Source organism: Astatotilapia calliptera, chromosome 3, assembly GCF_964374335.1.
Source record: "Astatotilapia calliptera chromosome 3, fAstCal68.1, whole genome shotgun sequence".
NCBI lineage: Eukaryota > Metazoa > Chordata > Actinopteri > Cichliformes > Cichlidae > Astatotilapia > Astatotilapia calliptera.
Genome location: NC_137424.1, coordinates 83,570,123 through 83,592,099, shown reverse-complemented (window position 1 = coordinate 83,592,099; position 21,977 = coordinate 83,570,123). Strand labels below are relative to the sequence as shown.

Below are 21,977 nucleotides of genomic sequence, written 5' to 3'. Positions count from 1 at the left end.
GGGGAATGGGAGCAGTAACAAAAGTGTTGCGTTTATATTTTTGTTGAGTGTAAAAGCAGCTTTTTAACTCGTGTCTCTAAGAGCTCTTAGAGTTAGCTTAGCGTTATCATCCTTTGTGGCTAGCTTAGCGTCAGATCTCTGCAGGTGTCTCGTGTGTAAATATTAATGACAGTGAGAGTAAAGGATGTAAAGGTGAGAAAAACACTGCAGCTGAGCTTTGACGTCATCACGTACGCTACGTCCTCTGTGGCTCTGACTGAACTCACAAAGTACAAACTATGGTTGTGTCCGAATTCAGGGGAAGGATGCTCATAAGGACACTACCTACCTACGTCACAAGGTAGTGTCCTTAGACGGACGGGTAGTCAGGAAGTGAGCGGCTGTGGACAGCCCCTTTTTTTTCTCCATAGAAACTTTATTGAACAAACAATGAGTATCCAACGTAACAGATGGGCTGTGGACAGCCTCCTAGCCTTCAACTCCGCCCTTACTTGCGTTTTTTTCTGGTCGCTAGCGCCACAGCGCGAAAACTTTAAAATGGACCCAGAAATGTCGCTCTGTTGTGTGGACAATTTTATTTCTTGAGGACCCAGAAAAACCTTATCGTCGTCGCCCGCACGTCATCAGAGACAATCATATCCAGGTAAAATAATTTAGGAATTACTTAGCTAATTACACGTACAATTGAATTATTGCCAGCGTTTTGCCAAAAAAGTGTTCGCCTGCCAAAACTGATTTCCAAAGTTTCCGTGCGTAATATGTGTAATATCGGCACAACATCGGTCATTCTTACACATGTACTGTATCATATAAAATATATAAACTAAATATCTTTGAAACAAATAGAATCTAATCTTTTGTTTGTTTGTTTTTTTACATAGCACTTTATCAAACTGTTGTCTGCTACAGAGTTACAAGTATTATACTAATAATATAGCATCCACCATCTCCTGCTTGCATATTTCTGAAAACATCTTAGTGGTGTGGCAGCCACGAGTGAGCCAGCCCTGCAAACCCTGTGGATGGACGATGCAGTGGACAGTGGGAGGAAGCATCCTAAAGCTCTCTTTGCAGACCACCCTGTGTGATTCTCCACTCGCTGATCAGAAAAGACAAACCGCAGGTCTCAGTTGCAGCACCCCATTCACGTCTGATCTTGCTCGAGCAGATTCAGCAACACTGCCAGATACTTCCTGTAATCTATTACAGTTCTTCAAGAAACGGTCCAGGAAAAGGTCACTCAGGTTAATCCTGTGTGAACAACTGAAAATGTTGTTTTTCGATCTTTACATACTGTGTATTTGAAATATTCTTGTTTCATTGTTAGTGTTATTTACTTTCTTGCTATCAAATAAATATCCATGTAATATTGTTCAAAATTAGCGTTATGTTCATACATGTTAAAAATGCCTGTAAATCAAATGAGTTCAGTGACAATTACTGTTTGTTTGAATCAATTTATTAATAACATAAAACCTTTAAACTAATGCAACACATATAACAATGTAACAAATATATTCAAATAAATAAATTTCTTAATACATAACTCATTTTGGAACTAATCTTTCTAGAAGTGAAAACAGTCTGTCCATCCTCTCCCTGCTCTCCTCTCCTCAGCCTCTCTTTGCTAACTCATGTCCTCTCTGATGAGCTCTAGCAGCTCATCATCTCTTTTCCTCTTCCTCCCTGTCGTAGGTGGCTGAGCCACTTCATCATCGCTGTCGTTTTGGTCACACACTGCTGTGCTTGGCCCTGGAGTGTCCTCAGGGAGAGAGGACATTAGGACAGGAGGCTTAATGGAAGGCATCTGTCCTATCACCTCATTCACGAGGGCAAACCAGGGCCAAGTAGCAGCAGTGGGCTTCCCACTGACCCCCTCTCCTGAGCCTGGATACTTGCAATCCTAAAGGCAGAGGAAATTAAAAATGACAGCAGGCAAATAAAAACACCACAACAACTCTTAGTAATTGCACATTTATTAACTTGTGTTCTTAAGAATCATCTTCTTGATAAGACACATACGTACTTTGTATTCTTTAAAGTTATCTCATGTCTTCTGGCCTGCAAGGGGGTGACTTTCCCCTGCAGGCCCATCTTCTCCAGAATTGTCCTGATCACACACAACAAATAAGAGAAGAAAGAAACCAACTATGTTAATCCCTAAACCCAAAGGTTTTCACAACAGAACACCAGAGGAACGTCGTCTGGACATCACAGGTTCTGTACAGCAGCGGTCCGTGAGTCGTTTGGTACCATTTCCCTTGTTGTAGTTGTGTGTCTTATTTTGTAAGAAATATTTACATGTTACCACACGTTACCATAGCGACCATAGAGCATTAAGCGGCAGAGAGGAGGATGTTACTCTCAATGTTGGCGCATTTTCAGGAGGACGCTGCTAATTAAGTTACACAATTACACACTACATTCACGTTTATTATTATATTTACAAAATACCACAGTTTTTGACTTGGTCGGATCATTTTATGTGGTTGTATTCATCCGCGATACCTTAAAGGCCGCTCCGTGCCTGACATAAACCGATCTGTGGTGGAAAAAGGTTGGGACCGCTGCTGTACAGCATGAAGGTTAATAGGACCGCACTCATATGAATATGATGTGTACATTGATTTATTCTTGTACATCCACGCCGTAGCTGCCCAATTCTTCACCCCAGTGAAGAGGTGATCGTTTTCTCCTTGTTTTAATAAATTAAGCCGTTTGGTCTTTGTTCCCCACAACATATCACCAATTCGGAAAAATCTAAATTAGCTGTATGTAAGCGGCCATACATGAAAAACCGCGGGACCCGCGATACAAGCTGGTTTACGGTTATTTTAAATAAACGAAACATGTCTATGCAGATGCCCAAAGCTTAACAACACAACCGCTATAACAATTTAACTTTTGTACAACCAGATTTTCATATACTTACATTTGAAAGTGTTTTCCTCTCCCGCTTCAACCACCATGGTTATCAGAAACAAATCTCCTATATGGCCCGCAATGAATCCTGGGATATGGTAGGACACGAAGGATATATCGGACCATCCTTAAAATTCAGGGCAAAGTAGCACGCATTTGTCGCCACATTTTGAGCAATCTTTGAATTCGGCCAGCCTTCGTCGCGTCGCCGTGACGTCATTGCCTCCAAATATGGCATTGGCGCATCCTTCCCCTGAATTTGGACACAACTAACCCTCAAATTTGTGGAGAGGTAGGACGCATTTGTCGCTACATTTTGAGTGCTCTTTGAATTCGGACAGCCTTTGTCGCGTCGCTGTGACGTCATTGCATCCACATATGACATTTTAAGCATCCTTCCCCTGAATTCGGACACAGCTTATAAGTACACACACGAACGTAGCTCAGAGTGGCGGACACACTCGGCCTCGTTGGTCCAGCTGTGAGTCCGTTACCGTGAACTATGGAGCGGCAGATTTGTGCTAAGCTGCACACAGCTGATGTTAGCCAGGAAACATTACACACTGACTTTAATGGAGAGACCGGAAATACAAACACACACAGTTTGTTGTGTGAAGAAATCAAACATGAGCTGAACAAACAGTAAAGTTCCTAAAGACAAACTGTTAAAGGAGGAAACAAAGCAAACTCACAGTTTCTTCACAAAGAGACACCAACAACAAGCTCCACTCCACGAAGCTCAGGAAAGTGAAAGTAAACTTTGAGCCTAATGCGGCGTTTGAAGACACTCGGGAGCATCGAAACACTGTGTGCTGCGTTCAAATAAACCTTGGAAATTCCCGACTGGCAGGTTGTGATTTATTCCTGCTGGCTTTCCTATTTGAAGCACAAACATCCGTCATCACTTTGTTCTTCTTCTTCCTGCAGCGTTTTGAATATTTCAATAGTAAACTGATGTTTCTTCAAAGCTCATTTCAACCTGTTGAAATCATGAATGAAAGTGCAGACAGAGTGAGAGCCAAAGTGAATGTTTATGTTTTATTTGTTATGGTGGTGCAGGTGTTTAGATTTTCCTGCACCACAGGTGATTGCATGGGGGCGTGGTCACATGTTATTTACCCGATGCTGGCGTTCTCAACAGAGACGTTGAGTCAGTGGGGTTTTTACGGTGGCCCCTAGGGACAAAGCATGTACAAAATCCAAAACATTTACAAATTCCAAATAGCACGCACAAACTCCAAAACACATGCAAACTCCAAAACACTTACAAAATACAAAACACATGCAAACTCCAAAACACGTACAAAATCCAAAACACATGCAAACTCCAAAACACTTACAAAATACAAAACACATGCAAACTCCAAAACACTTACAAAATGCAAAACACATGCAAACTCCAAAACACTTACAAAATACAAAACACATGCAAACTCCAAAACACTTACAAAATACAAAACACATGCAAAATACAAAACACATGCAAACTCCAAAACACTTACAAAATACAAAACACATGCAAACTCCAAAACACTTACAAAATGCAAAACACATGCAAACTCCAAAACACTTACAAAATACAAAACACATGCAAACTCCAAAACACTTACAAAATACAAAACACATGCAAAATACAAAACACATGCAAACTCCAAAACACTTACAAAATACAAAACACATGCAAACTCCAAAACACTTACAAAATACAAAACACATGCAAACTCCAAAACACTTACAAAATCCAAAACACATGCAAACTCCAAAACACTTACAAAATACAAAACACATGCAAACTCCAAAACACGTACAAAATACAAAACACATGCAAACTCCAAATCACAATGGAAGTGCTCCAGGGCCCTGTTTCAGGAAGCCGGTTTAGTGGAAAAACTGAGTAAGTATACCCTGAGTTAACGAAAACTCTGGGTTTTCGGTTTCACAAAGCGAGTTCAGCTGCAGCCTGAGTGAGTCACTATGACGACACACGCCGTGAAGCTAACCTGCCCCCTAGCAGGTTTACTACAACTAACCCTGACTGTCTCCGCCCCTTTGTCGGAAACCTGACAGTAGGAAGTGTCGGACATGGCGTGCCACTTCCTTGAAGAGCCAGTAGATCGTGAAGCCCAAATTCTCCGCAGAGCTCTCCGCCGGGAGAGAGTGATTAGAGCGCGTTTGGACATTTTATCATTTCCTGATGATTTTCTGTGTGAACGTTACCGTTTCTCAGCACAATCTATAAGTTATTTGAATAACATCCTCAGGCCATGTATTACGCATGTGACACATCGCGGACATGCTCTCAGTTCTGTACATATTATTTGTATTGCACTTCGTTTTTTTGCAAACGGGAGCTTTCTGTATAATATTGGTGACACTGAGCACGTTTCCAAGGCTACCGTCTGTCGGGCAGTCAGGAATGTTACAGTTGCACTGAAACGTCTCCTGTACTCGTCTGTGGTGTTCCCCGGTCATAGACCCACAAGATTTATCAAAGAGGGATGCCACAAAATTGCAGGTATCAGGATGACCAAAACGTAATTTATGGTGTGGTGATACTTGGACTACTACTTAAATTTTACATTTATTTTCAGGGTTCCCAGGCGTGATTGGCTGTATAGATGGCACTCACATTCCAATCATTGCTCCTTCAGTAAATGAAGGAGACTATGTGAACAGGAAGTCTTTCCACAGCATTAATGTGCAGGTACATAGTTCCCTGTAGCATTTCAAACTAACAAATTATTTCATTATAGTAATGGATGCTAATTCTCTGCACTGTGAAGATCATATATGATGCTGCCAACATTATCACAAATGTGGAAGCCAAGTGGCCAGGCTCTGTCCATGACTCACAAATATTCCGTGAATGTACACTGAGCACAAAATTTGGACATGGTGAGTTGAGAATACTTTAAAATATATAAAGACCAATTGCTTCAGGGACATTTGAACTGAAGTGTATCCTTCTGTCTTAGGAGAGTTCACTGGCTACTTGCTTGGTGATAGGGGGTATCCATGTTTACCCTATTTGCTTACCCCTTACCCTGACCCTGAACCGGGCCCACAGCAGCGATATAATCTGGCTAATTGCAGGACAAGAGCCAGAATTGAAATGACTATCGGAATGCTTAAGGCCCGGTTCCAGTGCCTGCAAAGACTCAGGGTCACCCCAGAAAGGGCATGTGACATTATTGTGGCATGTGTGATTCTTCACAACATTGCCACAATTAGAGGAGAACACTGTCCTTCTGAACCAAACATCAGCAGTGATCCAAACCATGAACATCCTGACCCTCCCACGGACATACAAGATGGAAGAGCAGTCAGAGACACCATATGTCACAATCATTTCTTTTGACCCATCACCTCAACATGTTGAAAGAAGAATAAACAGATTTTTGTTCAACTGGCTTTATTGGTCGCCTGTATTTCCTGTACACAAAGTATTAAAAGATGTAAACCTCATAAAGTGTCTCTGTTGCTTCCTCCTCTGTAACAGCTGTCAATGTTTCTTCATTATTTTCCTGTAGTAAAGAAATAAACAACATTGCTGTTCTACTGTACACTCATATAATCTGTGGAGTATTACTCACAACTGCATGTTGGTCTGGCTCAACAGGAGGCTGCACCAGATGCAGTACACCACCACCATCAACTGATAGAATATGAGGTTTATACAGGTCACTTATAACTTACAAGGGACCAAATGGCAATTAACAAACATACCAATCACCTTACACTTCATTGTCATTATGCTCTCAAAGACAACCAAGGCTGAGGGAAGGCAAAATCAGTAGGAAAATAACTTCACTACAAAATAATCCATTATGGTAAAGAGTTTATCAAATGAATGAGTAGCACTGCAAAGGTGACTGTGAAGAAAGGATGTATGCACATCATGTATTATTTTGAATTTACCCCCTATGTAGGCACTTGTGTCTTGCGGGGTTATTGACTCAGAGGATGTCCCCGCAGAGATGCCTTCAGCCACAGGGCGCCCACTGTTTTGGCTGAGGGCCAACTGCTCAGCCTCTGTGAGTGGTGGTGGTGGAGGACCCCCACCTGTTTTTCGGGCCTCCGCTCTTTTTCTGTTGGCTATAACGGGCCACATTTGAGCATACAGAGTAAGCAAATATGTACTTGTAATGTGCTCAGATAATTTCAATAAGTGCTTACAGAAAGAAAATTAATGTAGCCTCTAACTGCAATTGATTTACATGGGACAAACAGACCAAGCACTATGGCTCATAATACAATTACACCTTACCTGTTTGGACTATATTTTTATATTTCATTTTTACTTGCTGCCAGGAACGTTTGGGGCCTGTTGGGTTGCACCTGCGCTCACATCACATCACAAAATAAAATGTATAAAATAACAAATAAAATAACATATGATAAAATAACGTGTTAAATGGGTGGAAATCCCTCGATCGATGTTTATATTAACACTCACGCATTGACTCTGTTGGCTATGTTTTGCCATGCATGCTCCCTGTCTTTCGCAGCTGTGGCTGTGTTACTTTTTTCCGCGGAATTTGCGTGTTATCGGCATATGCTGCCATCAGAATTTCGGCCTCAAGCGCTGTAAAATACATTGATCGCGCCTTCTTTCCCTCCGTCTCCATGGTGACTCGCTTAATCTGTGCTCCGCTTATCAGGGCTTTATGTATCCTCGTCCGCGCGCTTCACTTGGGGTTAAAGCAACTCCGCGTTGACTGAACTAATTGTTATCAGCCTTTCTGAAACCGAATATTCCGAGTTGGACAGTTCGGGATTACTCAACCCTGCGTATCGTTTTTCACTCTGAGTTTTCTAAACCGGCTTCCTGAAACAGGGCCCAGGATGCTAGGGGCAGTGTTGAGCTCGATTTGCAAAATAAACGGCAAGTTTGTTGCAAACAAATGGGCTGTATCCCAATCCAGGGTCTGCAGCCTTAAAGTACGCAGCCTCAACGATCCTCAAGGGCCACGTACTCAAAGACCACTAAGGCCGGAAGTGCGAGGCTTGTGAAATGGGATGGTCTAGCCTCTGTTATGACCCAGTGATGTGTTTGTTGGTGTTGTGCCTCCCACCGGAGGATGGTGGCGGTATTTTCCCTTTTTTCTCTCCTAGGAGGTGGACACCTGGGCGTGGCTGCTAGGTATCTGGGTGGAGTCTCTACACACCTTCCGACTGGATAATTGATGGACCACCTCCAGTACTTAACGTCCGGATGACAGTCACCTGGGAGTGCTGTTTGGAACCCCGTTGACTCGGTCACAGAGTTGTGTGTTGTGTCATTGTAGTGCAGGCTGGAGTATTCACGTGTACCTCTAGCCTTGCCATGTAAATAATTGTAAATAAGTTAACCAGTGGCGGTCACTTTTTTGTTCCTTTGCTGTATAACTTTCACTGTCGCAGCCTAGTAGGCGTGAGAAGCCGTTTTCTTTTGTTGAACAAGTTTTCTCCTGTTTTTCGTTAGATAGTTAGGTAAGTGACTTGTCTTTTGTTTTGGCTTCTTTTTATTTTGGTGTAGGGAAGACTAGGGATTGTTTTATAGGGAGTTTTGTTTATTGTTTTGGCATTGCTCACTGCTGATGAAAATAAATGGCTGCTTAAATACTTAAAAAAGGTGTCGTTGTTGGGGTTTGTGCGTGGGTGGGAAGTGAGTGGGGCAAACTATTTGTTACGTTTATTTACTTGCCGGGACCAGAACGTAACATATTGGGGGCTCGTCTCTTTTGTGTTCTTTTTGTGGCTTGTTTTCTTGGTTGGCGGTTTTTTCTTGTGTGGGGGGGTGTGTGTGTTAGGATGGAGTTTAAGTTGGAGGAATTCACTCTGAGCCCGTCTGCAGAGACGTTGGGTAGGTGTAAAAAGGCTGACCTCTTGCTTATTGCTGATTTCTTTGATGTGACTGTGCCGTTGACTGCAAAGAAGAAAGAGCTTAGGGAGCTCCTATGTGGCCAGTTGACGGACAAGGGGGTGTTTGGTGAGCCGGGTCCTGCGGGGGGGGTTGAGCTGGGGGACGTGGCTGGTGTGTCTGCCCCACTGAAAAATCTCCCTTCTCCACCTAGCCCACCTAGCCCTTCTGCAGAGGAGCTGCGGGTAACGCTGCGCATTAGGGAGGTGGAGCTAAAGAAACAGCAGTTGGAGGTGGAGGCTATGCACTTGAGGATCAGGGCTCTGGAGGTAGAGAGGGGAGCCTCTGTGTCTGCCAGTCCGCCTGTACCTCGGTCAGCCCCGCAGCCACCATCTCCGCAGGCACCCTCCCCGGAGTCATCATCCCCGCAGTCGCCATCTCCGCAGCCACCGGCCTTGATGCCAGGTGGTGGCTTTGATGCGAGTAAACACATCAAAATGGTGCCGGCATTTCGGGAAACTGAGGTGGATTCGTATTTCACAGTGTTTGAGCGTATCGCAGGTGCGCTGCACTGGCCAAAAGATGTGTGGTCTCTTCTACTCCAATGTAGATTGGTGGGGAAAGCTCAAGAGGTGTGCACCGCTCTTTCTCTGGAGGACAGTTTTGACTATGATATGGTGAAGGCTGCTGTCCTGCGTGCTTACGAGCTTGTGCCAGAGGCTTACAGGCAGAGATTTAGGAATGGGAAAAAATCCGCCAACCAGACCTATGTGGAGTTTGCCAGAGAAAAGAAAACTCTGTTTGATAAGTGGTGTCATGCTAGAGCAGTAAACACCTTGAATGACCTGCGTGAGTTGGTGACGTTGGAAGAGTTCAAAAACCAACTACCAGACACTGTGGTAACCTACTTAAACGAACAGAAGGTTACGACTCTCACCGCTGCTGCTATACGGGCTGATGAGTTTGTGTTGACACACAAAGTGGTGTTTTCGGTTCCTGCTCACAGTTTTCCGTCTTCCAGTAGCCCGCCCAGATGGTCTCCAAGGGGCACCCGCCGTGCCATCCCCTCATCCATTGAGAACCGCGTGTGTTTTTTTTGCCATGAGCAGGGACACCTTATTGCGGTTTGCCCTGCTCTGAAGAGAAAAGAAATGACCAGGGAGGGTACATCTCCTTCCCCAATAAACCTTCTACAGACAAACTCTCCTACTTGGGGGGAGGTGATGGCACCCGAAAATGATAAAGTAGATAAGGAGTTTAAGCCGTTTGTGTCAAACGGCTTTGTTTCCTTGATAGGAGAAGATCGGCGGACTCCTGTCAGTATTTTGCGAGACACTGGTGCGAAACAGTCGCTCATTCGTGAGGGGGTCTTACCGTTTTCAGCTCAATCCTGTTGTGGGGCGGATGTGTTAGCCTGGGGAGTTAGGATGTGTGTAATACGGGTTCCTTTACACTTGGTGCAGCTTTCGTCTCAGTTTTTGTCTGGTGAGGTTAAGCTTGGGGTGCGACCCCAGTTACCGGTTGCAGGTATTGACATCATCTTGGGAAACGATCTAGCTGGCGGCACAGTTTTTCCGTCGCCAGAAGTAGTCGATATACCACTTACAGATAACAGTGGTTTCGATCGTGCCACATCAAAGGCTGTTCAAACCGTCAGTGTAAAGACATTTAGGCAGAGGAGAGGTGCGAGTGGATCCCAGCAACAGCAGCAGCAGAATAGGAAGCAGCCCAAGGGGACGAGAAGAACAAATATTCAAACCACAAGGGTCGCTGAAGCCACCATGCAATCAGACCCAAGTAGATTCACTTTTCAGGACAGTCAGCAGCAAAATGCTGAAACCAGGCCACCTGCTAGAAAAAGACAAGGACCTCGACGGCATAGGGACCGCAGAAGAGGCCAGCTGATGGTGGCTAATACTCCATCTCCCACCCTTAAATTTGACACAGACTTTGATTTTGATTCCTCCAACGCGCAATTCATTAAGGAGGCGCTTGAGAAGAAGTTACAGGAGGGGCTGAATCTAAAAGATGGGAATTCTGAGGGAAGGGAAAAGGAGGGGTTGCAGCTGAGTTCAGGGGAGGATCATTTTGGTCCAAAGTGCTACTATGACAAAGCAAAGTTTTTCTTTGACAACATCTCATCTGATAATGGGCTCAGACTGACGTGGGCAGAGGAGCGAAAGCGCAATCTGGAGACTTTTGGTGTCCCTGGGCGGTTCCTGAGGGGCCAAGGATTCAGAGGTGGACGCCAGTGTTTTGGGGGCGGGTGCAGTGCTCGTGCAGGAGGATGAAAATGGCATTGACCACCCAGTCTGTTTCTTTTCTAGAACATTTCTAAAACAGCAACCAGCGCCTCATGCGTTGGTCCTTACTCCTACAGGATTTCAACATTGAGATCCGATATATAAGAGCTTAGAGAATGTTATGGCTGATGCCCTCTCTAGGTCGTAAATCAAACATCTTTGTGTGGGGTTGGATGTTTGATTTTTTTTGGGTGGGGGAAACTGTTATGACCCAGTGATGTGTTTGTTGGTGTTGTGCCTCCCACCGGAGGATGGTGGCGGTATTTTCCCTTTTTTCTCTCCTAGGAGGTGGACACCTGGGCGTGGCTGCTAGGTATCTGGGTGGAGTCTCTACACACCTTCCGACTGGATAATTGATGGACCACCTCCAGTACTTAACGTCCGGATGACAGTCACCTGGGAGTGCTGTTTGGAACCCCGTTGACTCGGTCACAGAGTTGTGTGTTGTGTCATTGTAGTGCAGGCTGGAGTATTCACGTGTACCTCTAGCCTTGCCATGTAAATAATTGTAAATAAGTTAACAAGTGGCGGTCACTTTTTTGTTCCTTTGCTGTATAACTTTCACTGTCGCAGCCTAGTAGGCGTGAGAAGCCGTTTTCTTTTGTTGAACAAGTTTTCTCCTGTTTTTCGTTAGATAGTTAGGTAAGTGACTTGTCTTTTGTTTTGGTTTCTTTTTATTTTGGTGTAGGGAAGACTAGGGATTGTTTTATAGGGAGTTTTGTTTATTGTTTTGGCATTGCTCACTGCTGATGAAAATAAATGGCTGCTTAAATACTTAAAAAAGGTGTTGTTGTTGGGGTTTGTGCGTGGGTGGGAAGTGAGTGGGGCAAACTATTTGTTACGTTTATTTACTTGCCGGGACCAGAACGTAACACCTCCGTTGCGCTGCCCAGGTTGCCTAGCAACCATGATACTAACAGCTGGAAACGTGTCATAGCTGTGTTTGACAGAAATGAAGGAGAAAATCTTTTGTTCATTTGTTTGTTTGTTTCTACATGAGCTTTGATAATTCTCTGTAAGATGAAGCTCAGCTATTGAACGGCGTATACTGTAAAGAAAAGGCTTTAAAACCAAGTTAGTACAAACGTCACTAACGTCACATGACTTTGCCGACATGTGGCCAACAGGAATGTTTTAATGGTCTTCGTTATTAAACATTTGCACATAAATAAGTGACATCATATTCAGTACTTACTTAAAGTTTACTCTTCGGCCGCCCCTCATCCGCCGTTTTTTTCGGCAAAATTATCCACACCCACCGCCGCGCTATGCATTCTGGGATATGTTGGGGCCACAAAGTCTACACCGTCACATCCTTAAAATTCAGGGAAATGAAGGATGCATTTCAGGGCCGCATTTCGAGCAGCCTTTGAATTGGGACAGCCTTCGTCGCGTCGCTGTGACGTAATCGGCCTTAAAATGCGGCCTTTAAGGCTGCAGACCCTGAATTGGGATACAGCCATGGTCTGTATGGGACGGTCTAGTCTCCGTCGCGCTTCCCAGGTTGCCTAGCAACCATGATACTAACCGCTGGAAATTTGTCATACAACTTTGTTTGACAGAAATGAAGGAGAACATATTCTGTTCATTTGTTTGTTTGTTTCTACATGAGCTTTGTGTGATTTGATAAGTATCTGAGGCTGAGACCACAGGACTGTAAAACATGATTGTTGGGCTTCATTTCTGTACTGAACAGTCATTTAAGATTAGTTAGTAAATAACAATTAGCTAATGTTGTTCATGAGACTAAAGTCATATCACTTTGGTAATGGAAATATAATATGGCCAATATTATAGTTATTATATTAATCATTATTAGCTATTACAGCAGTGAACATGAACTCTGTGTCAAATACTGAGCTTCAGTACAGATTCAAGTTGTAAGTATTTATATGTCTTATCACCTTAAATCTTCACTCAAAGACAAGTATATAGGAATGACTGCCAAATTTATTTGCCACTGAAGCAGAAGGATGGCATCTGAATAAAACCTCTCTTGACATGCCTAGACGACATTAAAGCTTGGTTGGCTTTTAAAACTTTTTAAATTTGAATGAAAAGAAAACAGATTTGTTGGTGTTTGGACCCAGTGGCCCCTGTGAGTCCTCTTCTTTTGATTTGGAACCCCTGGAAGTTTATTTTAAACCTGTTGTTACTGCCCTTGGTTTTAAGTTGGACCAGTCCAGTTTTTATCATTTAAGGCGACTGGCAAGAGTGAAATCTTTTCTTTCTAGGCAGCACTTTGAAACCGTGATCCATGCTTTTATTTCTTCCCCTGTGGACTACTGTAACGCACTTTATGTGGGGGTCAGTCAGTTGTTACTCTGACGTCTGCAGCTGGTTCAAAATGTATATTGACAGTGCATATATAGGTGTATCATATATGAGACAAATGTTGTTCCTTCAGTATGTTGGCATTACTAAATGTGGCTCAATGCTTACATATATGTGTAAAAGCAAATGTACGAGCTGTGATAACTGTGGCTGATAGAATGAAGAGTAGACTGATATAGTAAATATTCCTTTATTGGGTGAGAAAATCAGACCATGTCATAACTGCTGTAAGTCACACAGAATAGATATCAGAGCCTTAAACAGGCTGACTTCTGCTAAATGGGTCAAACTGGGCAGAAAGTCTACAAACACATAACATCCTTATAGAATATGATGTAACACTATAGATCAACTTAGCTCAGAATATATAAAGCATATAAACAATTACAGCAATATGATGCAACAAACACAGCAGCTACTGATCCAAAATACTCAAAGCTTCATAGAACTGAAACCAACATTTATTTTAGCTCCATTCTGCTGCTGATACAGACTTTAGGTTTCTGAACATTAAACTTGTTGCTGCCTTTCATAGTGTGTAACTTGAAGGCCCTGAGTACTCTGAGTACTTTCTCCCACACTGGAAACACTGGGATGATCACATTATTTGAACATTACCTAATAAGACTGATTCAGCACAGACAGTTATGTTAAACTTTCCTAGCAGTCCTTCACAAACAGGGAACAGTCTGTCTATTCTCTCCATCTGTCAGCTGCTGCTGGCTCTTCCTCCTCCTCTTCCTCACACACTGCTGAGTTTGTCCTGGTGGATCATCAGGGCTGCAAAGCCTCACAGATGATGTGCAGCAGTGGCTCCCTCAGTCTGTCCTCACTCTGGACACTTGCAGTCGTCACACATGGAAATCAAATGTGTGATAAGCTGCAGGATTCAAACACAAGTGTAACTTATAAACACATGTTCATACTTTTATTCCACGATCAGAGAGAAAGAAACAGAGAGAGAGTGCAGGACAGACAGACAGGTGACAGTCTCAGGTGTACACACTGCTACACAACAGCACCAGAGAAGCAGGATTTAGTGTTTGTGTTATTACGAAACAAGAAGAGTTCCAGATGGTGCAGTGGACACATGTGTGACTGCTGTGATTAAAGCATCTTTCTTTCAGCTTAACGAGTGAACCGTCAGCTCGTTCAAACACACGTTAAAGTGCGTTTGGCTCGACACCACCGAACAGAGGCAGCAATATAACACAGCTCACATTAACAGTGCAGTGAATCCTGCTTGTGCCGTGATGTTCAGGACTGCAAACTGAGCAGCATCACTGACTTTCAGCTTGTTGTGTTTGTGGATATATGACTGACTTTAATTATCCACAAAATCATCACATTCTCTGTAAGATTAAGGTCGACTATTGAACGGCGTATATTTTAAAGGCTTTAAAACCAAGATAGTACAAACATCGCTAATGTCACATAACTTTCCCGACATGTGGCCAACAGTAATGTTTTAATGTTCTTCATTATAAAAACATTTGCGCGTAAAAAAGTGACATAATATTCAGTACTTACTTCTGAAAGTTTACTCTTCATCCGCTCCGCTTCCACCTTTTTTTTTTCGGCAAAATAATCCATACCACCGCCGCGCTATGAAATCTGGGATATGTTGGGCCATGAAGGCCTACACCGACCCATCCTTAAAATTCAGGGAAATTAAGGACGCATTTGAGGGCCTTTGAATTGGGACAGCCTTCGTCGTGTTGCTGTGACGTAATCGGCCTTAAAATGTGGCCTTTAAGGCTGCAGACCCTAAATTGGTATACAGCCCAAATCCAGTCATTGGTACTTCCTGGCTTGTGTAGTTACTAGGTAACAAAAGCTCAACACTGCCCGTAGCGTCCTGGAGCACTTCCGTTGAGTTTTGGAATTTGCATGTGTTTTGGATTTTGTTTGTGTTTTGTCTCTAGGGGCCACCGTAGGTTTTTGCACGTCATTTGACGTCACCTTTCAGTGCCGTTCTCAAACGATACAAGTTCATAGATGCGCTATTTGGTTTGAAAGAAGCGAAAAGTTTGTTGTTTTTGTTTTGAAATAAATACACAAACACAATCAATCAATCAGTCTTTATTTATAAAGCACTTTTCATAAAAAAAGATGTAGCACAAAGTGCTTTACATGCTTAAAAGCAGCCCACCCCACCCTCCAATTCACTCCCCACACTCTCATTAACATAAATGATGTGAATACACACATATCCCCCCCCCACACACACACACACACACACACACACACACACATGCGCACACTTAAAGAGTAAAAATTGGGCTGGGTTCACATGAGCCAAGTGAGGAAACACTATAACAGGGAGCCGTCTGCACCGGGAGCCGGTTACAGACCGCAGCCTCCAGGCTGGGCACACAGCAGGAGGGAGGCAAAGGAGCCCCCCAGCCAGGCTGAGAGGACCCCCAGAGACCCAGCAGCCACGGTCAATCACAGCCCCGGTGCAGAGAGCGCCCTCCGAGGAAACACTGGAGATATGACACAATACGATATATACAGGGTAAAATGATAAAATAAATAACAGGATACAATATAAATATAAATATAAATATAAATAGAGTAAGAAGATTAAAAAATGAATAAGAATAAAATCAATAAATATCAGGTAAAGCCTAAATTAATAATAGAACAGGATAGAATAAATAAGCATAAAATAAATAAACGCTAAGTAAAAGCTAAATTAAAAAGGTGGGTCTTGAGCCTGTTCTTAAAAACATGTACGTTCTCTGCGGCCCTGAGCTCCTCCGGCAGGCTGTTCCACAGACGAGGACCATACCACTGAAAAGCTGCCTCTCCGTGAGTATGTGTCCTGACTTTAGGGACAATCAAAAGGCCAGTACCAGAGGACCTCAGGGTCCGCGAGGGTTCATATGGTAAAAGCAGATCTGAGAGATAAGAAGGCCCAAGACCATTAAGACATTTAAAAACCAATAAAAGAACTTTAAAATCGATCCTGAAACACACGGGGAGCCAGTTCAGCGATTCTAAAACCGGTGTACTGTGGGCCCGCCCTCTGGTCTTCGTCAGCACACGAGCTGCCGAGTTTTGCAAAAGTTGTAAAGTTGAAATATTCTTCTTAGGAAGACCAGAGAGCAGGGCAGTAATCAATGCGACTGGTAATAAAAGCATGCATCAGCATCTCCGTGTTGGCCCGAGAGAGAATAGGGTGACTCTGGCTATATTTTTTAGATGATAAAATCCAATTTTGGTTACATGTTTAACATGTGGGATAAAACCAAGCTCAGAGTCAAAAATAACACCCAGGTTTTTCACTTGTAGCGAAGGACATAGCGAAAATGCCTCTAATTTAGACAAGAGTTTCTCTCTCTGAGCCTCGGGACCAACGATTAAAACTTCAGTCTTGTCCTGGTTAAGCTGTAAAAAGTTTTCTGCCATCCAAGATCTTATATCTAGTGTTACGGATTCAAATATTGGGGATGGAGACAAGAGGAAAAACCACAATAACAACACTGGTCCGGCCGGGTTGAGTCAAACGATGATTTTAATGATCACACGCGTGGGAGATGGACACTGTACGCAGACAGCCTCAGATCTCACCTCAAAAACCACATTTCCATAGTTTTATGAAATCAGGGTATTAGAACGCCCCTTCATGCGTAAGACAGGTACAATACAATCAATGTTGACAGTTTATTTAGAACAGAAAAGAACATTCTCTCCTTCACGAGGACAGGCACTGACTCCCACCTGTCTCCTGGAGCCAACTGTCCCCTGCGGAGACACAACATTGCAGCTACAAGGATTTCCAGATTGATTAAGGTGATCAGTGTGTAATGCTCTGAATCAAGTATGTAATATTAAATGAATATTGTTTAATCAACTGCCACTACTTAAATCATAACAAAAGATATAACTGAATACAAGATCACAAAGAATAACATGATATCAGTGTTGTGTAAGCGCGTGCGGCCTTCTATGCTCGAAGCCTTTCCCCTCCATAGATCAGCCAGACATTCGCACTGACTGTAGCTTTTAACCCTTATTAACTTGAGCACAACTCTATGATGAGCAACAAACTGCAATATGTATGAGATGATCATGGTTACACCTGCAATGAAAGATCATATGATTATTCTGGTACCTGTAAATAGAAGATTAACCTGAGGTTATAACAATCACTGTAATACAAATGTTAATGTAAGGTCAAAAGCTTCAATAAATGTTTAATGCAAAGCTGATTATATGATTCTGATGAACTAATAATGCCGATACTAAAATAACAGAAAAACATCCCCTTTTTATCCCACACTAGAATACAGTTAAAAAGGGCATCCATTGGTCTGGTGTCATCAGGAGACACGGAGATGTACAGCTGAGTGTCATCAGCATAACTGTGGAAGTTCACTCCATGCCTCCTGATGACACTGCCGAGAGGGAGCATATACAAATTAAAAAGTACAGGGCCTAAAACCGACCCTTGGGGCACACCACATGTCATTCTATGGATCTTAGAGGAGCATGTATCCATACTCACCATAAAACATCTGTCTGAGAGACAGGAAGTGAACCAGTTGTGTACAGCACCAGAGAGGCCCACCATGTGTTTCAGTCTGTTTAAAAGAACAGCGTGGTCTACTGTATCAAAGGCTGCGCTTAGATCCAGCAGCAAGGCAAGGCAAGTTTATTTGTATAGCACAATTCAACAACAAGGTGATTCAAAGTGCTTTACAGAGACATTAGAAACAAAAACAAATAAAAGCATGATTTAAAATTGATTAAAACAAGCAAACAAACAAACAAACTAATTAACAAACAAACAAACAAAACAGGATATAAAATCAAAACAGATAAAATCAGAACAGTAGATAAAATCAGTAGTTAAAATGTAAGTTTTGAAATTTAAGCTTAAAAGTGTGGATTTGGTGCTTTATTCAAATGCAGCTGAGAACAGGTGAGTCTTCAACCTGGATTTAAATAAACTGAGTGTTTCAGCTGATCTGAGGCTTTCTGGGAGTTTGTTCCAGATATAAGGAGCATAAAAGCTGAATGCAGCTTCTGTTTTGACCAGGCCTCATGTCTCCTTCTGTCACCTAAAAGTACAGAGCACCAGGACTGAGAGCTTTTGGGCGTCCCAGTTACATCTAAGATCATTTAAAACCTTTAGGAGAGCAGTCTCTGTGCTGTGGTTCACCCTAAATCCAGACTGGAATATCTCCAGGATCTGTCTGTCATTCAGAAAATCAGTAATCTGAGTAAAAACAATTTTTTCTAAGATTTTACTTAAAAATGGTGAGTTGGATACAGGTCTGTAGTTATTAAAATCATTACAATCCAAATTGCTCTTCTTCAGAAGGGGCCTCACCACCGCCGTTTTAAAGGCAGCAGGGAAGACACCCAACTGAAGAGAGCAATTCATCATGTATAAAAGCTCAGCCTCAAAAAATCCATAAAGTGTTTTAAAGAGTGAAGAAGGAATTGGATCTAAAAGACATGTGGTGGGTCTCACTGTGGAGAAAACTTTCTGAAGGTTCTCAGCATTGACCAGGACAAAAAAAACTGCTGAGAGTCCCTTCTCTTCAACAGCATAAACTCAGACACCGCTCAGCTGAAAAAAGTCAAATAACAGTGAATTCTTTAATGTAATAGTGACACAAGTTTGAATTCAAAGCATCAGTATACACCACAAACAGCTCATTTTATAAGCTCAATAACTGGACCCTAATGCTTTCTGGGCAATTCTGGAGCACTAATGATGGTTTAAGGCCTCTAAGATTTGCACAAGCTTCTAAAGATGAAACTATAATCATCTCCTAATGGATGTAAATATTTTATTCTGTGTTCATATATTGTTGGTGCATTACAAATATTCTTGTTTTGTTGTTCTTGACATGTACTCCATTGTTATTGACTAAACATCCATTTCCAATCATCCAGAGTTAGCATTATGTTCATACATGTTAATAAAATGGATTCAGTGACAATTACTGTTTGTTTCAATCAATTTATTGAGAACATAAGACTTTTAACTGACAACACAAATATCACAATGTAACAAAAAGATTAGAAGGAAACACCTGCCATGTCGGAATGAAACGTTAAAGAATGGAAAACAGTCTGTCCATCCCGTCCCGTCCTGCGCCCTTCTTTCCTCTGCCTCCCTTTGATGAGGTCTTGCAGCTCATTGTCCAGATCCCTTATCCCCTTCCTCCCTGTTGTGGGTGGCCAATCCCGTTCCTTATCAGTGTTTGATTCTCTTTCGTTTTGGTCACCCACTGCTGCGCTTAGCCCTGGAATGTTAAGTTATCCCATTTCCAGTGTTGGGAATAACGCGTTATTAAGTACGCGTTATTCCAGGAACGCGTTAGTCGTTACTGGGATTTAGATAGGGTCGTTACTCGTTACTTCGTGTGGTGGCATCACGGAGCTTCCACAGATTCAGTAACATTTGCAAGTGGTGGAGGCCAGCAGGTGGATGAAGGAAAAGGGAGGCAAGAGGAGAGACCCGAAGCAGCCGCCGGTCCGAGTGTGAACTGAACTTCAGGTAAGAAGTTATGACCTGCAGTCTCTCTGGGTCAGATATGAACCAAGTTTAGGTGGAGTTTATTTTCGTTATTCTGACTTTTTCTGTACTGCGTGCTAGCTAGCATGACGGAGTTTCTATACAGCTGGGTGGGTGCTATGAAGTTAATGATGTTGAACTTTATTTTGTTCATAAGTTATTAGAGTTGCCAACCGTCCCATCTGGTATTCAGAGAAAATATTACGCGTTTCTTATTGAGGTGAAAAGGAACAGTTTGTCCCGTAATTCAGCTACAATGAAAAAGACACAAAGCTGGAGTTATTCTGTGTCTTTGCTGCACAGCTGCCTCTTCTCTCATTCTCCCCCTCCCTCTCCTGTTTCTACTTCAATCATGAAAACTGATCAGTGATCAGCTCATCGGCTCTCTTGTTTGTTTACTTTGCGCCGAAAGAGGAAACCAGCGGATGTCGCGCTAAACAACAGCAGCACGTTTAAGCTTGATCAGCTTTGTTAGAATTTATTTAATATTAATTTCTAGTATCAGCTGATGTTTGCTGGAGCCACAGCTGTAAAGCTGCTGGTCATGATGTCGGTTTGTATATGTGGTGAGAGGGAAACATGAAGATGAAACCAGGAGATGTCCTTACTGTTTCTGAGAGACAAATAACACCAGGATCCTTTTTTTATGTAGCTGACAGCTGGTAACTGTGCAGGGGCGGGTCTAGCAAAGTTTTGCCAGGGGGCCAGGTTGGGCATTAACAGGGAGAGGGGGGCACAAAGAAATACTTTTCTTTTTTATTCTCATTTAAAATGTCTAGCTTTTATTAAATAATTATCTGAATCTTACAACAAACGATTGATAGATTGATGCATATATACCATCAGAACAGTGAACATCACTGTCACAACAGTGTTTATTTTCATTCAAAGGCTTTATGATTTTTCCTATAATGGTGGGCCGGTCTCTAGTCAAAATGCCCGGGCCAATTTTCTGTCCCAGTCCAGCCCTGTATTGCAGCTCATCTGCAGTCTGGTGTTACCTACATCTTCCTATTCAGAAGGCAGAATTTCTGAGTTCTGAGTACAATCAAAGCACCACGACTGCACTTTTTGTGTTGGATGTAAAAGGCGCACATGACGCTGTGACGTAGGCTAGAATCATGGCAGCAGTCAATGACGGTCCAGGCGTGGGATTTCTCTCGTGGAAATATGCACATTATCTTTTCCTGTCTATTGGTAGGTGGCACAGTGCACTGTGGCAAGTAAGCAAGCTAGAAGACTGGCAAAGTTATGGAAGTAACACATTAACAAGAGAATTCTGAGTAAAACCAAAGTTACTTTCCCTAGTAACTAGTTACTTTGAAAGTAACGAGTAACTTGAAGTAACTGAGTTACTTTTGATAGAAGTAACTAGTAATGTAACTAAGTTACTATTTTAAAGTAACTTATCCAACACTGCCCATTTCTTTCTGGCCTGTGAGGGGGGACTTTCCCCTGTAGGCCCATCTTCTCTAGAATTGTCCTGATCGCACACAACAAATAAGAGAAGAGAGGAAACCATGGCAACTATGTAAATCCCTAAAACCAAAAGTTTTCCCAGCAGAACACCAGAGGAATAACGTCTGCACATCACAGGCTCTGTAGAGCATGAGGGTTAGTAAAACCATCCTCGTATGAATATGATGTGTAAATTGATTTATTCTTGTACCTCCACACCACAGTGGCCCAATTCTTCACCCCAGTGAGGAGGTGATGATTTTCTCCTCTCATTTTAATAAATTGAGCCATTTGCTCTTTGGTCCCTAAAACATATCACAAAAAGGTTCATTCAGAAAAAATCTAATTTGGCTGTATGTAAGGAGCAATACATGAGAAACTGCGGGACCCACCATACAAGCTAGGTTACCATTATTTTAATTTAAAAAAAAAAAAAAACATGTCTATGCAGCTGCCCAAAGCCTAGCAATACAATATAAATATTTACCTTTGTACTGTGAGTAAAAGAAAACATAATTAGAATATAATGTGCTTGACTTTGCTTAGATGAGGGGGTCCAGCTGTCGATTAGAGGAATAGG

General features: G+C 42.6%; 1 protein-coding gene and 2 long non-coding RNA genes across 3 annotated transcripts; 2 read left to right on the top strand and 1 right to left on the bottom strand.

The window, feature by feature from the left end:
* Positions 1 to 1,443: 1,443 nt before the first annotated feature.
* Positions 1,444 to 3,265, bottom strand: LOC145426031 (uncharacterized). Its single transcript, XR_013906800.1, has 3 exons — positions 2,933 to 3,265; positions 2,027 to 2,110; positions 1,444 to 1,903 (listed from the first exon to the last, which is right to left on the bottom strand). It is a non-coding gene; the product is annotated as an uncharacterized LOC145426031 (long non-coding RNA).
* A 1,514-nt stretch (positions 3,266 to 4,779) lies between these two features.
* LOC145426033 (uncharacterized) lies at positions 4,780 to 6,391 on the top strand. Its single transcript, XR_013906802.1, has 2 exons — positions 4,780 to 5,626; positions 5,706 to 6,391. It is a non-coding gene; the product is annotated as an uncharacterized LOC145426033 (long non-coding RNA).
* A 2,903-nt stretch (positions 6,392 to 9,294) lies between these two features.
* LOC145425996 (uncharacterized) lies at positions 9,295 to 11,766 on the top strand. The gene has a single exon (XM_080299553.1). The coding sequence runs from the start codon at positions 9,439 to 9,441 to the stop codon at positions 11,053 to 11,055; it is 1,617 nt and encodes a 538-aa protein (XP_080155679.1). The 5' UTR covers positions 9,295 to 9,438; the 3' UTR covers positions 11,056 to 11,766.
* Positions 11,767 to 21,977: the final 10,211 nt, after the last annotated feature.